This window comes from Chiloscyllium plagiosum, chromosome 9, assembly GCF_004010195.1.
Source record: "Chiloscyllium plagiosum isolate BGI_BamShark_2017 chromosome 9, ASM401019v2, whole genome shotgun sequence".
Classification (NCBI taxonomy): domain Eukaryota; kingdom Metazoa; phylum Chordata; class Chondrichthyes; order Orectolobiformes; family Hemiscylliidae; genus Chiloscyllium; species Chiloscyllium plagiosum.
In genome coordinates this window covers 85132893-85151095 of record NC_057718.1, presented here as the reverse complement: position 1 = coordinate 85151095, position 18203 = coordinate 85132893, and the positions used below count along the sequence as shown (strand labels likewise).

Below are 18203 nucleotides of genomic sequence, written 5' to 3'. Positions count from 1 at the left end.
AGGATCTCACAGGCAGAGCCCTTCTCGCCACCAGCCAAGCCATGTCTTGGTGCTTGTTGGAAAGTTCTGGCAATGAGGCATTTTACCAAATGACTTTGATAGTTTGCCCAGGGAACCGCTCAACAGGATCCACCCTCTCCTTTTCCCGAAGGGTCTCAAGGACTCTACGTGCTGACCACTTCCTGATGGACTTGTGGTCAAAGGTGTTTTCCTTCATAAAGGACAGGTGATACAGAACGGTCCAACTATTCGGAGCGTTCCGTGGCAGCGAGGCCAGGCCCATCCTTCACAACACCGGGGACAGGTAGAACCTCAGTACGTAGTGACACTTTGTGTTTGCGTACCGGGGATCCACGCACAGCTTGATGCAGCCACACACAAAGGTGGCCATCAGGCTGAGGGTGGCATTGGGTGTGTTTTGTTTTCCCCCGTTGCCCAGAGCTTTGTACGTAGAGTCCCTTCAGACCCTGGCCATCTTTGATCTCCATACAAAATGGAAGATGGCCCGAGTGACTGTGACGGCACAGGTTCTGGGAATAGGCCAGACCTGTGCCACATATAACAACACTGACAGTGCCTCACACCTGATGACCAGGTTTTTTTCCCATGATGAAGAGCGACTGTAGCTTCCATCTGCCCAGTTTCTGCCTCACTTTCTTGATAAGCTCTCCCCAAGACTTGGCACACGCCCCAGCCCCTCCGAACCAAATATCCAGCACCTTCAGGTGGTCGGTCCTGACTGTGAAGGGGATGAAGGATTGGTTGGCCCAGTTCCCAAAGAGCATGGCCTCGCTCTTGCCTCGGTTGGCCTTGGCCCCCAAGGCCTGTTCAAACTGGTCACATATGCACAAGAGTCTGTGCACGGAGAGTGGATCCGAGCAGCAAACGACAACATCATCCATGTACAGGGAGGCCTTAACCTGCAGGCCCCCCGCTGCCAGGAATAGTCACCCCTCTCAGGCTCGCATTCCTTCCTGATGGACTCAGCAAATGGCTCTATGCAGCACACAAACAAGGCAGGAGAGAGAGGGCAGCCCTGCCTGATTCCAGATCTGACTGGGAAGCTATCTGATTCCCACCCATTGATTGAGACTTCACTGACGATGTTGGTGTAGAGCAGTCTGATCCAATTGCAGATTCCCTCCCCAAAGCCCATTTTGGAGAGAACATCTCTCCTATACGTATGTGATATCCTGTCAAAAACTTTCTCCTGGTCAGGATGGATCACCGATCCCATAGCAGACCTGACCCGGTTGGCGATGACCTTTGCCAAGATTTTGTAATCTGCATTTAATCGTGAGATTGGTCTCCAATTTCAGATTTCCTCCCCCTCCCTAGGCAACTGCATATCAATGAAGTGAGATTTTAAAAATAACATGCTAATTCATGTAAATGAATGTTAATAGGCCTCTCCAGTGACTAGCAAAAATCTTGTCTCACCCTTCAACATTTGGTTGGAGAAGTGGACTTTTTGCCTTCAGAATTAAGAATCTACTTATAGTCATCTTGCCTTATTTGCCCATGTCATTAGTGGCTGGGATGATTCTATCCAATGGTTTAAGTTGGATTTTTAAAAAAAATTCTTCATTTAGCAAAGCTCAAAAGTTGATTTAATAGGTTCAATCAGAACCATGTGCATAAATATTTTGAACAAGTGTGATAAATCATTTTAAAAAGTGACTTATATTAGAACACTTAGAAACTGTGAATAAAATTTAACTTCTAACAAGATTTACCAAGCTTTAAAAGATTCACTTCGACTTAACTTGAAACTGAATTGTTTTAATATTAATTCACATTAAAACAGTGAAAATATCAGAAATCTAGTTTCAAAGTGTAAACACTGAACAGTGAAAACTTCAAGAAATTTTGAGAATAACATCATTTAAATTATTATAACTTGATTCCCTTTTTAAGATTTAAAGGATTCTTTTAGTGTGAACTTTTACTTCAAATATATATCTTATTCATAAAATATCTTTGTATACACAGTCCTTAAAGCAGTTCAGTTCTATATGGTTGCGTATGTAGAAACAAACATTGGAGTTTGACTGTATCCAAGAAACAAACCAAAGACATTTCTTTCTTTTACAAGACTAAATGTACATATATTTGAGGCACCTGTAGGGGGATAGAGATTTCTGATAACTAAACGGACCCCCCATTTAACTTCAGCAGAAAGGCTTTACATCGTGATATTTCTCTACTCTGCCTTATCAGCAGCTGTCCCAAGCTTTACTGTGTTCCTCACCACATAGTCCTGAACCTTGGAATGTGTCAGTCTGCAACACTCGGTTGAGGTCAGCTCCTTGCTCTGGAGGTTCAACAAGTTTCACACAGACCAACGAACATCTTGCACCAAGTTGATGGGCCTTCAGGCGCAGTCAATATTTGTCTCTGTTTGTCTCGCATTCTGGGGAACAGGCCGTAGAGCACAGCGTCCTGCATCATGGTGCTGCTCAGGACAACCTTGACAAAGACCATTTCATCTTTCTCCAGACTTTCTTTGTAAAAGCATACTCCAAAAAGAGTTGTGTGATAGTCTCTACACCCTCTGCAGCCTCTTGGAGGGCAGCATGTGGTGACAGAGTCCAGGCATACATGAAGCATTTCACAGGTAGTGCCCTTCTCCCCATCAGCCAGTGATATCACAGTGCTTGTTGGAAAATTCTGGTGATGAGGCATTCTGAAAATGACTTTGAAAGTCTGCCCAGGGAAGAACCTGACAGGATCCACCCTCTCCTGTTCCTGTAGGGTCTCGAAGACACTACATGTTGACCACTTCCTGACGGACTTGTGATCAAAGATGTTTTTCTTTGCAAATTTCTCCATGAAGGACAGGTGATATGGAATGGTCCAAGTACTAGGAGTGTTTTGTGGCAATGGGGCGAGATCCATCCTTTGTACATCAAGAATAAATAGAACTTCGGTATGTAGTGACACTTACTGTTTGTGTATCAAAGTTCTACGCACAGCTTGATGCCGCCTCACACAAACGTAGCCATCAGGATGAGGGTGGCATTGGATATATTCTCCCTCCCCCATCACTGCGACCACCACCACAACCATCCAATGCCAAGTTTTGCATATGCTGTCCCCTCAGACATGGTCCACCTTCCCGGTACCTGTGCCATTGCAGTCACCCAATCCATCTTCCACTTTCTCCTTTTGGTGTGAACCCCTCAGTGAAGTATTTGAAAAATGAGAGGATGATCCTTAATACTGTACTAGCTTTCTAGAGAATGCAGTGGTTTGTTGTTTTCGCTTCTATCAGATTGTCTTTTGCCTTATATAGTTAAATGAGAGAAGGTTTGCTTCCTTGTTAATTGAATTCCTAACTGCAACTGTTTGGATTCTTGTCTAACCAGCCTTGTGTAAGTGTCTTTACTTTTTCCACCTTCGCCCTCTATAATAAATTATAGATGACAGTATTAGCATTCCCTTCTTAGAAGGTAAACTATTATTGGAGAAGAGTAAAAGGAATGTGAGCTAGAGGGAGTAGCAGTTGGCCCAGTTCGTAAAATACAAACAATGCCTCCAGCTATAAAGAGGCAATAGCTGCAAATCTGTCTGCTGCTTTTTTTGATATGTGCTTCTAATTCTGGGTAGTTTACTTAGTAGTTGTTCAAACTTAAAGATGAATTTGCGATTTCATTTAAAAATCTGACTGTGTGCGAGGGGATGAAACTGTGTTGTGTATGATTCCTATTGCATTTCCAACACCACTCCCCCAAGTCCCTTCTCCCTACCTTTTATCTTAGCCTGCTTAGCGCACACTCCTCATTCCTGAAGAAGGGCTCATGCCCGAAACATCGATTCTCCTGCTCCTTGGATGCTGCCTGACCTGCTGCGCTTTTCCAGCAACACATTTTCAGCTCTGATCTCCAGCATCTGCAGTCCTCACTTTCTCCATCATGAATAAAAGCTAGTTCCTGCAACCCCAGCCATGACATCATCTGGATAAAGCCAAAATTAAACTAAGGCCAATAAAGGAAAATATGATATTCCCCTCATCCCCTTCAGATGATTAAAATCACTCCAACATCACGTGCATCAAATTTTACTTATGCAACCACATACTTTCAACATAATGAAATTCATGCCCTAGTCAAGACCAGGTCCAGCTCCCTCCTGAAAGCATTGAGAATCAGCCTATAGTTCACTCGTCAGAAAAACATTCCAGTGATTGAAAATCATTTAATGGAAAACTGCCTTTCAACCTAAAACATCACTGAAAATATTAAATAGAGGCCATGACTCAATAATTTACATTTTATAGATAGCCTTACATTACTTCTAGAGTGTTTTAATTTCATCTCTCTGGAGTCAGATGCATGTCAACAATGCAGATTCTCCTTTGTGTGAGTCATGCATTGTTACAAGCTGCTCTATTTATAGCCAGCATTGCCAACCTTCCAGAATTGTTTGATCTTGAACACTGCTACAAGTAAATCTGGAAACAAATCATTGGACATATTTTCTTCTTAAAAATTGTTTTGCTCTTCATTTTCTGTTGAATATATATATATATATATATATATATATATTTTAATGATAAGAATACTGGGAATGGGGCAGTGCCTTAGTGTTAATCATCTAGTTGAGTAACCTGTGATTTGAATGTGTTGCTGGAACAGGCCCTGAGACTAAATATAGGAATTAGTCATAAAAAGGTTGTGACTACCATCTCCCAAAATACAGACAAATAGTAGTGTGTACTTTAATGGAATTGCTAAGTTAAGTTTTCATCATGGCACTTCTAAAAATAGTAAGACGTACATGTAAAACAGAAAAAGATTAATTTTTAGCCCAATGTGTGGAAGCAATTTGGATTAAAAAGAGAGACTGAACTTACATAGCACTTTTCACAACCTCAGGGCCTCCCAGTGTGTTTCACAGCCAATCAAGTATAGTCACTAGGATTTATGATGCCTCACTAACAACCAGAAAAATAAATGACTGGTTTTCATCTGTTTTAGATTGGGTTGATAGATGAGTAATCACTAGGATGTCAGAGTGAACTTGTTTGCTATTCTTTAAAATAATGCCATGGGATCTTTTATGTGTATCTAAAAGGGCATGCTGTTTGCATCTAATCTGAAGTATCTGACAATATAAGACTCCCTTAGTACTATACTTTGCTGGACAACATCAACTGTTATTTGAGGTCGCTACTAAGAAGGAAAACTGTTGGATGATACCTATGACAATTTCAAATGTTGTTCCACTTTTGTTTTGTGAATGATGAAAGCAGTGTACCAAAATGAAACAATTTGACTAACTTCTCCAACCTCTTGCCAAGAACCTTCCCCAGTCATTGGCTGCAGTCCTTTGCCAAAATTTGCAACGTCTTCCCAAAGGATTGTTTGGAGAGCTAACATCATGATGGTTACAGCTTCAGAAGCAGCTTGCAACCTGTTAAATAAACTTACCATTGATGAGTGGTGGTGTAATTCCAGCATTTCTGCTTAAACACACAATGAAAACCGATTCCATTTCCTGTTACTCAGTCCTGGATTGTGTCAAATCAGTTCTACTTCAAGGTATCTACTGATTGACATTCTGTTTAAAGTCACTAAAATGAGGCCTTCTAAAATTGGGAAGTGAACACACTCATTGAATCTCCCAATGTGTTTGGTGTCTTCATGAATGAACCTTCTTCATTTTGGTTTGCACCAGTAGTCTTTATCTTGAAGGCATTTGCAGTAGCCTCTTGACAAATGTCCAGATAATTTAAGTGTTGGTAAAAGGGTAAATAAAGCACATCTCCTGCAACTTTTCAAATAGTGCCATTGCTATGAGATTGATTAGATTTATTTTAAAAGTAATCACTTTTTTTTTCAAAGCCCACTGTGATTTCTATTTGCTTAAAGCTGCTACATAAATGTTAGTTCTTATTGTCGTACTGATTTTAAAGCTTAATTTATTGCAAGGAGAGCTAATAGGTTTTCTTTCCAATCTTTACTAACATTTTTGTGATATGAATTGCTCTTTGTTTCAATTGCAGGAATGAGGTAGTTCTGCTTATCATTTTTCTCCTTTATATGGTGCTGTGTATGTCGGTGATTGACATACTCCATTAAGTGCTGAGAACCTCTGTTGAAAAGATTACAAGCTTGACAACCTTTGGTACTGTGTGATGAACTTGTACACAGTTTAAATACAATAACATAGAAGTCATAAGTGAATAAAAATTCTTCAAACAATGTTGCCTCTAAGCCAGCGCTTCTCAAACTTTCTTGCCCCGTGTGACTCCGTTTTAATGCTGCAGATTTTGTATGATCCCAGAGTGAGAATTTGGGGTTGAAAATGTGTTGCTGGAAAAGCGCAGCAGGTCAGGCAGCATCCAGGGAACAGGAGAATCGACGTTTTGGGCATAAGCCCTTCTTCAGGAATGAGGAAAGTTTGTCCAGCAGGCTAAGATAAAAGGTAGGGAGGAGGAACTTGGGGGAGGGGTGTCGGAAATGCGATAGGTGGAAAGAGGGTTAAGAGAATTTCTGAGCAGGGAGTGGTTTGTGCAGTTAGGATATGGACTTTAGCTGTTAGCTGAGGAGGGGTGGAAAGGTTTCTGATTTGGAGGGGTGTTCGTGAGGTGTGCTTCAGCTGCTGAGTTGGTGGGGGAGGGCCGTTGTGAGGTTGAGTGTGGTGGGAAATGTTTAAACTGGAAGTTTACTTAGTAGTTTTTTATTGAAACAAGCATCATATCTCTAATATCTGTGCATTAGTGTACAGCTATCATTAGAAAAAAAATAACTTGAGGATTTGAATGGGTCTTGCAGCTTTGAGTTCTACAGTTGTCATTGTTGCCTTGGAACTTGCGACCCTAGAAGCTCCAACTGGGAAACAATGTCCCACAGTCTGGGAAGCCCCGCTCTAAGCTGCGTCAGAGCTTGGCCATGATGCAGTCAGGAACATATCACATAGGGGTACACAAGAAAATGTCCCTTTTAAGATTTTTGTATGATTAACCACACATGAGCTTTGCAAGGACTCTGTAGTACAACATGCAAGTCATGCTTCGCAAATAGAGCTTTGATATGATGTCTTCGTTGAAAAATAGGCCTTAACAAGGCATCACTCCCTCATAGCTTTTTATTTCATGGGAAGCGGGCATCACTGAAAAGGCCTACATTTGTTGCCCTGTCCCCACCTACCCTGTGAGATCCAATTTCTTGAACTGCTGCAGCTGATATGTTGGTATATCCAGGAATTTTGTTTTTGTCCCAGTGACAGCAATAAATTTTGGCCAGAACCCATCAAGAATTCTGTGTTCCTTCAATGCTGTCCTCTGGTTTCAGTATGCTAGAATTTTCAACCAAAACTTTGTATTCAAATTTCTATGATCGAAATTGAATCCCCAGACCTTCTGACTTGAGAGAAGTGAGATCTGTAGCTAAGAAATAAGTCTAGGTATCAAAGAGTATTGCCATTTTTTATGCTGTAGCACTGAATATCCTAGAGTCATGGCTTCTGCTATTTTTCAAAACTATGTGAAAATATCATTTTCCAAAGAAGTTCTACTTCTGACCAGAATCTGTACAAAAATACTGTAGCTAGAGCAGCTAGGAGCACATTTGTGACCCCAGCACAATTCTTTAGTACCTCATGTACTGGTATTTTTTATAATGAACCTGTTCAGACTATTTTAACACACCTTCTACAGATGGGACTTGAACTCGGGCCTTCTAACCTATATGTAGGGACACTACCAATGTGCTGCAAAAGCTCTTCCCTTGCATGTATCTCATAACAACCTCTATTGGATGCAATTATACAAATAATTTGATTTCTTATTTCTGAAACTGTCGTCTTGAACTTTGGTAGGGTGCAGTAAATTTCACAACATGTGAACAGTGTCCCATAGTATCACTACCAGGGATACCATCACACCTCTATTGGATGCAATTATACAAATAATTTGATTTCTTATTTCTGAAACTGTCGTCTTGAACTTTGGTAGGGTGCAGTAAATTTCACAAGATCAAAGAAGTTTGCACAAATGGGCTTTTCATTTTGCAGGTGGTTGAAATCAGTCCTGCTTCCAATTAGTTCCACTGTGTGTCTCCCCCAGTCATCCTCCTCTTGCTAGTTTCTTGTTCTCTGGACTCTTATAATAAATTAAAGCAGGACTTTGCAATATCAGACAAATAAGTGGCTGAATCAGTTTCTAGGACTTCACTTTTTTTTCATGCTCCAACTACCACTCTAATTGAGTTGTCATTTTTATTTTTGTAAGAAAATCATTATTAGTTTAGTTATTGAAGATACAATCCAGCCAACCCTTTAGCAAAATAAGCTTCAGGCGACATTGATGAATTGTCTGACGGTAAAAACAATATTATCCTATTGGAATTTCTAATTCCTCATTAAACAATAGGGTTACAGTTTGAAAAAGAGTGTGATATTATAACTCTGTCTCAAACTTGGACTCTCCAATAAGATTCTACATCCACTCCAAATTGTAGCCCGTTGATTAAATGGTAAAAAAGGGCTCTGCAAAGAGAGATGAGGGATTATTTATGACCTGGTATACGATGGGTATATAATAAACAATATTAACTGGTCCGACTACAATTTGTGAAGTGAAATATTTGTGATATTGAAGGTTGCAGGCTGGCATATGTTTCTTTTTGTGACGTATTACATCCTACTGTGGTTCTGTTCGCCGAGCTGGAAGTTTTTGTTGCAAACGTTTCGTCCCCTGTCTAGGTGACATCCTCAGTGCTTGGGAGCCTCCTGTGAAGCGCTTCTGTGGTGTTTCCCCCGGCATTTATAGTGGCCTGTCCCTGCCGCTTCCGGTTGTCAGTTTCAGCTGTTTGACTGGGACAACACTACCATTATAGTGCAAGCCAAACAAAGAACAGCCAGGGGATTCCTAGAAGCATGGCACTCATCCACAAACTCCATCAACAAACACATCGACCTGGACCCAATATACCGGCCACTACAGCGGACAGCTGAAACTGACAACCGGAAGCGGCAGGGACAGGCCACTATAAATGCTGGAGGAAACACCACAGAAGCGCTTCACAGGAGGCTCCCAAGCACTGAGGATGTCACCTAGACAGAGGCCGAAACGTTTGCAACAAAAACTTCCAGCTCGGCGAACAGAACCACAGCAATGAGCACCCGAGCTATAAATCTTCTCACAAACTTTTGAAGTATTACATCCTAGTTTGGTATGATAATACTTCAGTTGAAAAACTGGACTTGTAGTAATGAGGCCTGGGCCACTAACACAGCAGTGGGACAGGACGTTGGCAGAATGATTCCTTTAAAAAAAAGGCATCAGTGGCTTATGTATCTGGCTGCTACCTTCATCTCTGACTTTCTCAAGGACAGAAATGAGGGCATGGAGTGAGTGGAAAAAGTGGTCCTCCATCTCATTGGACCTGTTGAAGGTGTTAGGGAACTTGTTAAGAGCTTGTCTTTTGTCTTAAGATTTTCATGGGAGAGGGTGGCCATTGTCAGTTCTCTGAAGCTGACCTGCAACCTGGCAGGAACAGGAGCAGCAGTGCTGAAACAGTGTTACTGATCGAAAGAAGTGAAATGTTTGATCAAAGAAAAGATTGGGAGGATCCTCGCCATCCTTCCCAATATTTATCTCTCCACTGCAATCAGGACAGATGCCAAGATCAAGGTGGTTATTGTCATATTTGTTTTCAGGATCATTTCTTTCATGGGATGTAGGTGATGGCCATCCTTAACTGACCTTGAGAGAGATTATAGCAAGCTGCCATTTTAAACTATCATAGGTGAGAGGAGAAAAATTTTAAAAGGGCATGAGAGGTGTAGGTGCACTGTGCTGTTGGGAAGTTCCAAGACATAACTTAGTGAAAATGAAGGATCAGCATTATGATCCTGTTAGAATACTGACTTGGAGGGGAACTTGCAGATGGTGTTGTTCACTGGTGTCTGGTGCCCTTGTCCTTCTACATGGTAGAGTTCACGGATTTGCAAATTACTGTGGAAGCAACCTGCATGGGTTGCTGCAGCGCATCTTGTAAATGGTACAGACTGCTGCCATTTTGGGTCTGAATGAATGAAGTGAATATTTTGAGTTGATGGTTAGGGTCCAAATCTATCATGTTCCTGGCATCTACTTTTGAAGATGATGGACAAGCATTGGGAAGTCAGGTGGTGAGTCACTCAGTTAAATTCCCAACTTCTAAACTGGTCTTGTTGTCATAATATTTATATGGCTGTCTGGTTAAGTTTCTGGTAAATAATAACCCACAGCACGTTGACAGCTGGGAATTCAATTACAGTGATATTGTTGAAGGTCAAGGGAATATGGAGGTGGATATCGCTTGGCACTACTTGAGCACAAATATTACTTGCCACTTATCACTCCAACCTGAAAGTTGCCTTGATCTTGCTGGCTATTGATGTAGACTTCAGTACCTGAACAGTTGCAAAAGGTAACTGATATCTCCACTTCTGACCTTTTATGGAGGACAGGTCATTTGATGAAGTAGCTGAAAATGCTTAGACACTATTCTGAGGAATTCCTATAATTTTGAACAATCACAGCTATCTTTCTTCCTCCTCTGTAGGATTCCAGCCGGTTATAGAGTCGTACAGCATGGAAACACCTAGTCCACACCGACCATGTTCCGAACTAAACTAGACCCACCTTGGCCCATACCCCTCCAAGCCTTTCTTATTCATGTACTTAACCAATCCGTTTTAAATGTTGTAACTGTACCTGTCTACAGCTTCCTCTGGCAATTCACTGCATGTACTAACCATGCTTTGTGTTTAAGAAGTTGTCTCTCATGCCCTTTGTAAATTTTTTTCTTCTCTCACCTTTAAAATTGTGTAAGTTTTGAACTCCCCCACCTTAGGAAAAAGACTTTTGCCATTCACCTTACCTTGATTTTATAAACTTCTCTAAGGTCAACCGCCCACACTCCAGTATAAAAAGTGCCAGTTTATCCAGCCTCTTCCTATAACTCAAACCCTCCATCCTCAGCAACAACCTGGTAAATCTTTTCTGAACCCTCTGCAGTTTAATAATATCCTTCTATGACAATGGTGGCCAGAACTGCACACAGTATTCCAAAGGAAGCCTCACCAACATCCTGTAAAACCTCTTCATGACGTCCCAACTCCTATGCTCAAAGGTCTGAGCAATGAAGGCAAGTGAGCTAAATGCTTCCTTGACCACCCCGTCTATCTGCGATGCAATTTCAAAGAATTATCACCCTTCGGTGTTTCTGTTCTCCAACACTACTCAGGCCCCTACCATTCATTGTATAAGTCCTGCCTTTGTTTATTTTACCAAAATACAATACTTAGATTTATGCAAATTAAACTCCTATCTGCCCATTGACCCAATTGATCACAATCTCTTTGTAATCCTGGATAACCATCTTCACTGTCCACTATACCACCACTTCTCGTGACCTCTGCAAACTTGCTAACCATGCCTCTTATATCCGCATCCAAATCATTTATATAAAATGATAAAGAAAAGTGGACCCAGTATTAATCTCTGTGGAATACTACCAGTCCAAAACAACCCTCCATCACAACCCTCTGTCTCCTACTGTCAAGTTGATTTTATATTCAGTTAGCAAGCTCACCCTGAATCCCATGTGATCTAACTTCGAATTAACCTACCATGTGAAATCTTATCAAAGGCTTTACTGAAGTCCAAGTAAACAACATCAACTGCTCTGCTCTCATCAATCTTTTTAATTTTCTCAAAGTCAATCAAGTTTGCAAGCTATGATTTCCCTCACAGAAAACCATGCTGACTATCCCTAATAATTCCTTGCCTCCCCAGATGCATGTAAATCCTATCTTTCTGAATCACCTCCAACAATCAAACTACCACCGATGTCTATCTCACAGCACTGTAGTTCCCAGGCTTCTCCTTGCAGCCTTTCTTAGTGTTATGACACGGGGTAAACCCTTCTGCTAACTAAGCCAAATACAGAAAAGCTCACATCACCTCATACTTTGTTAAAGTATGTGTGACCGAGAACTACCCCAATTCCACTATTTAAAGAAAAAAAACAATTTTATTCTTTAACTTTAAAAGTGAACATTAAACCACAACTGTTTACAACACCAAGCCTCCTCTGTCTTAAAGATTTTGTTATCTACCTCCCACACTATAACAATATACTGATCTGACAAAGCCCCTATTAAATTTACACTAAATCAATTTTCAAAAAAAAACAGACAGCAGTGTCAATCCTCTGTTTGTAGATCTCCTTGGGTCATCTTTAGTCTTCTGCTGCACAGATTTTTCATATGAAAAGGTATCTTTTTTTTGAGAGAGAGATTTCAGGCAGTCTGTCTGACTATGGCAGAAGGTGCTGTTTCTCTGGCTAACTATCCAAAATGCCTACTTTTTATACCCCAAAACATCAGATCATTTCATTGGTTCAATGTTGTCAAAACAGTAAAATTCAAATTCAATTGGGTTTTAGTATTTTGGGGCATAATTTAAACTGGTTAAATTCTAACTGCTGTGAAAACAATTCATTATCTAAGTTACAGCCCAAACGTTACATCTTCAAATTGTCCAGTTCACTTTATGCCTGACATGTGCTTGCCAGCTTTCACTCTCTCGTAAAGGTACAGTACACTGCTTCATCCTAATATCAACAGGCACCACCCTGGCCACCCTCCAATCCTCCAGCATTTCACCAGTGGTTACGGATGATATCGATATTTCAGCTAGGGATCCTACAATTTTCTCCCTAAGTTTCTGGAATAGTCTAGGATGCATCTCCGAGATTTATCCATCTTTGTTTTCTAAGACTTTGGCGCTCCCTCCTCTCAATCCAAGGATGTAAAGTTTGGGTGGATTGGCCATGCTAAATAGCCCGTTATGCTCAGGGTTATGTCAGTTAGGTGCATTAGTCTGGAGTAAATGTAGAGTAATACTGTAGAGGAATGGGTCGGTGTGGACTTGTTGGGCCTAATGGTCTGTTTCTACACTGTAGGGATTCTATCTATGACTAATGTAAACTGTTTTCAAGCCATCAAAATTTATTTCACTGAGTTCTGTAGCTTCAGTTTCTTTCTCCACCGTAAAAACTGATGCAAAATATTCATTTACTATCTCTCTCATCTTCTGAGGTTCAATACAAAGATGACCATGTTGTCCTTTTAAGATGCTCTACTCACTCTAATTAATCATTTGCTCTTAATGTACTTGTAGAATCTCTTTGGATTATCCTTAAACTTGCCTGCAAAGGCTATTTCACATACCCTCTTTGCTTCTCGATTCCCTCTTAAGAATACCCCTACACTCTTTATGTTGTTTGAGATTCATTTGATCCCAGTTGTCTATATCTAATATGATTCTTTTTTTATACTTGACTGGAATCTTAATATCTTAATTCATCCGCTGTTCCCTAATCCTGCCACCCGATTCCCATTGACTTTAGTTGACTTAAATACCTGGCTGTGTGCAAATTCCCAGCCACTTTGTCCGCAATATCACAGCAATGATGTGAAAATAAATTAGTTGTAAGTGCTTTGAGAAGCCCTGAGGTAATGCAAGTCAAAATTATCACTTTTTTTTAAAAGGTGTCCTATAAATATAAATTATTTCATTTTTCTCATTTAGTATTTTGATGTGAAATTTTACCTCATTGCAATTTTCTACAAAAGTATTTTCGTTGGTATAATTACAACAGGCAATGAAAGAGTTGCTTTAGTACCATAACCTGATAAAAGGAAATAAAAATGTTGCTGGCATGATAGCTTAACATCTCATCTGAAGAGTAGCACCTCCAACTCCTCAGTAGTAAATTGGAAGTATATATGAACAGCTTCAGTCTCTGCGATGGGACCTGAATCCGTAATTTTCCACTTCCAAGGAAGGAGAGCTTATACCTTGGCCATTATCGCCATAGTCAGAAGATAAGGTAGTAGCATTTGTGAGTTTTGCTTTTTCTGTAATGAAATTATGATCAACTGATTTTAAATGATGAACTTGTGTGTTTTGTTTTAATAGTTAATGTTGGTGACTACATCCAGGCTGTGTTAGATCGAAACCTGGCAGAGAATATATCTCGAGTGCTGTACCCCAATGACAATGTAAGCACACCGTCCACAACCTTTTATAAAGCTGCTTCTTGTAACAGTTCCATTTCAAACTTTACTGTACCCCCAACTTCATTTCCTCTAGACAATGGGAAAAATTAGCTTCCTGTAACAGGTGTTTTCCACACTGAGAGTGAACCAGTGGGAGCTGGAACCTGCTATCAATGCTGTCTGGGAGGCCTGACATTATTTACGTGTAGTCAGGAACTTAACTGGACAATATTGGGACTCATATGTGATTCAATACCAACGATGATAGAAATCCCACACCTAGGAGCTGCCAGCTAATCAGACGCCATCAGCTTTCCAATACTGGCAGTACTATTGAGAACAATGGCTGTTGCTGCCTGTATGTTCTGTGTCCTTCAACGAGGATAACTGCTAAGTTTTGGAGATAGCTGAGTGTAGTCAGGAGGTGGCTTGGAAGCACCAGCAGGAGGGTTATGAGCTTTGGTGTTCATGGGGGCAATCAACTTTCAGCTGGCATATTAATTAGTCTATTTGATATTCTGCTGTCAGCAGTTGGGATTCCAGTGTTGGATCCCTCCCACCACCTCGTAGTTGGGGTGAGCAGCACTATTGCATTTAAGGGGAAGCTAGCTAAGCATGTTTAAAGAGGAAGGAATAGGAGAATATGCTGGTAGGGTTAACTGAAGGAGAGCCGAAGGGATATCATGTTGTGCATAGACCAAAACATAGAATAGTTAGGATGAATAATGTGTTTGCCTTGCACTTTATTTAATTCTAAGTAACTGAGTGGACATTTAGTAATGGCCACTCCTTGTGTAAAAAGAGCACATGCTGATCTTCTCTGGTGGCCATGTTGGAAAGTTTGGCTTTGGCACTTGAGGTAAGTAGTTAAAATGGATGTGACCTCAGGTCTGTTATCATGGATCACAGTAGTGTATTATTGGACTTATAACCATGTATCTGAATTGGTGATGTGGAGAGAGTTAGAGCTTGAATTCTGGTTTTAAAATCCTGAACTCAAAAGACGGGATAAGTAGAAGTGAGCTTGAAGCAATTTTAGGATTTGAATCTCACAGGGAAGAATCCTCTTTTTGTGTAAAGAAAATTCTGAGAGTGAATGTCAGAAAAGTTTAATATTTTGAAAGGCTTGGAGTCAAGTGAGCTTTTCTGTTGTGTACATAATTTCAGAATTGGGGGCATATTTATAAACTAGGAACAACAAAATGCAGGAGGAAATTTAGTCTTAACCAAAAGGGTATTGTGTGTTAAGTGTTTGGAACAAATTGCTACTATCTGAGATGGAACAAAAAGTATCAAGAAGTAGCTGGATATTTTCTTGTGAGTGAGTGAGATTCAAGCTTACTAGAAATTCGCCAAAGGAATTGCCTAGGTAAAGGGGTTAGATAGACCCAAGGTCATTTCCTTTCTGAAATGATTACCAAGTAAAATGTGAAGCTGCTGCAGTGTCACTCACACCCTTTAAGCAACTCACACCCACAATGGTTGGGTCCATGCGATATGGTAAGACTAAATAGTTGTTGAGGTGCATTTGCCTAATGTTTTTATTGATTTTGTGACAAAGTTATGACTCTTTTAAACAATCAACAATTTAGTTCTTTGAAGGTAAAGAGCTCCGTTTAAAGCAAGAATATTTTGTGGTAGCCGCCTCGCTCCAGGACATAATCCGTCGCTTCAAATCTTCAAAGTTTGGTTGTCGGGATCCAGTCCGCACTTCATTTGAAACTTTCCCAGACAAGGTGAGTTGCCCAAGGATGATTACTTAGCAGAATTTAATTGGAGTATAATCCAAATAGGAAGGAGACATTGCTGGATCTGTTGTTGAGGATTGAGGTGAATCAGATGGACCAATGGGGGAGCATTTGAGTAAGAGGAATCATGTACTTATTGGAAGGTAGAAATTCATAATTAAGAACAGCAAGTAAAATTTCCAAATTGGAAGAAGATTACTTTAAAAAAGATGAGTGAATCAAGCCAGAGTAAAATCTAACCAAAGACTAACAGGTAATGAGTAATCTTCAATGAGATCTTTCACCTATCAGCTAGGTATTTCCAATAAGGTGAACAGTAGAGGAATTCTTTGGAAATCCAATGAAGGAGGTTCTTTTCCATGAGAGCTCAGATTGAGATGGGTTTATTTTCCAAGGTAGAAGCTTCAGAATTCCCTTCGAAGTTGAGTAAGATGCAGCAGTATGGTCCACTTTTCAGTTAAATACAAAATGTCTTTCACAACTGCATTTCAAGGAGGTTTACTTGGATTGAGACAGGCTTAGTTAAGCCTGAAGTCTGGTTATGGTGTTACACATTGCGTTCTCTTTATATTGACTCAATGTTAACAGCAGATTGATTCTTACTAGAGACTGGATTGACTTAAGGAACATTTAATTAGAGCTTTTCAAAGACCAGAGGAGTTTTGGTCATGCAATAAGTTTCCTGCATGAGCCACTTTAGTTAATGGGGAAACCTAGTCAAAATCATCTTCCTTCTATAAGATAGATGGTTAGCTATTGAGTCAGTTTTCAGGCTTAATGAGTTTTGATAGCTCTTGATTAGTAGACTCTGCTGGGGAGTCCTTTCTAAATTAGAGAGGTGCTGGAAAAGCACAGCAGGTCAGGCAGCATCTGAGGACCAGGAAAATCGATGATTCGGGCAAAAGCCCTTAATCAGGAATGGGAGTCCTTTCGTTGACTGTTCTTTTTAGGTTTGTTGACTGTAAGCTTCGTACATTGTAGGGATATGAGATTTCACTTGTTAACTGCTGACTGGAACTTTCCAAACATTGTAGGCAACTTCCATCTTTTTGATTGGCAGTGGTAATGTTTTAGTCTGACAAAGACCAATTTAAAATTTAAATAACGTATTGTTTGTAAAACAAATTGTGACTTTTCTCTTCAAGGTTATCAACTTGGCAAGTGCAAAAACAGGGTAGTTATACTGAACCCTTTATAAAGCTTTGATGAGGCAAAGCTAGAGTATTACGACTCAGTTCGAGTCAGTGTACTATAGGAAGGATGTGAGGGCCTTGGAGATTTACTAGAATGATTCCAGGGATGAGGGATTTTGTTACGAAGCTAGATTGGAGAAAGAGCAAAGGGTTTTGAGGGGAGGTTCAATAGGGCTTTACAAGATTGAGAGGTTTACAAGAAGTAGAAAATCTGTTTCCTTGTCTGATTTCAGGTTTTGGACAAGAAATGTGAGGAAGTTAATTTTTATGCAGTAAATAGTAAGGACCTGGAACACACTATATAAGAATATTGTGCAGCAGCAGTAGTCAGTGTGTTCAAAATAAAATTGGTTAGGTCCTTGAGGAAGTGAACTTGTGTAGCTGAGGAGTTGGACTTAAGGGTCTAAATGGCTAACAGTGCTATTATGGCTTAAAGCCTCAGGCTATCTGTTTTGTAGGTTGATAGGCTGATAAATTTCTAGCGATGAAAAGCTATCCATTCATATTGGGGAAAATGACCTGCAGGTAGGAGAACAGCCAGGATCTGGTTTGAATTGTGGAACAGACTCAAGGGGCTGTATAATCGACTTGTTTTTCTATTTCTAGTCTTTCTCCCTTTTCTCTCTCTCTTATCGGTGCCTGTTTCTTTCATTGTCTCTTGTTTTACAACATCTCAGTCAGTGGATTAGATTTTATGTCTGATATGGGAAAAAAAAATGCTGCACTGGTGTAGTGATGACTTAGCATGACAAACTGATTGCCTAAATAAGCAATTGTTTCAAAACTGTAATCAATGAATTCAGAATGCTAATGGGGCAGTTTGCTGTGCCAAGCAGAAACAGCAGATTAAATTACTGAAAGTTCTGAGAAATGCATCTGCATTTGGCAGCAAGAGTATAGAATCATTGAATCACCGAATACTTACAGTCCAGAAGGAGATCATTCAACTTATTTTGTGTGTGCTGCAAGAACAACTGAGCTTAACTCCTCTACCTTTTCCTTGCAGCCCTCCACATTTGCTCTCTTCAGAGACTTATCTGATTTTCTTTAGAAAGCTATGATTTAATCTATCACCAACACACACCAGCAAAGCATTCCATATCCTAAACATTCCCCACATGGAAAAATTGTTCTTAGTCTCATCAAAACTACTTTTGCTTATCATCCTAACTTGGTACCCTCTGGTTCTCAATACTTCTAG

The 18203-nt window shown here is 40.3% G+C and overlaps 1 protein-coding gene across 1 annotated transcript in view; it reads left to right on the top strand.

Moving 5' to 3' along the window:
- pygb (phosphorylase, glycogen; brain) overlaps positions 1–18203 on the top strand; it is a 101714-nt gene that overhangs the window by 43671 nt on the left and 39840 nt on the right. The window contains exons 7-8 of the mRNA XM_043696427.1: positions 13982–14064; positions 15654–15797. Of these exons, the coding sequence (XP_043552362.1) occupies positions 13982–14064; positions 15654–15797 (227 nt within the window). The remainder of the gene's footprint in view (positions 1–13981; positions 14065–15653; positions 15798–18203) is intronic.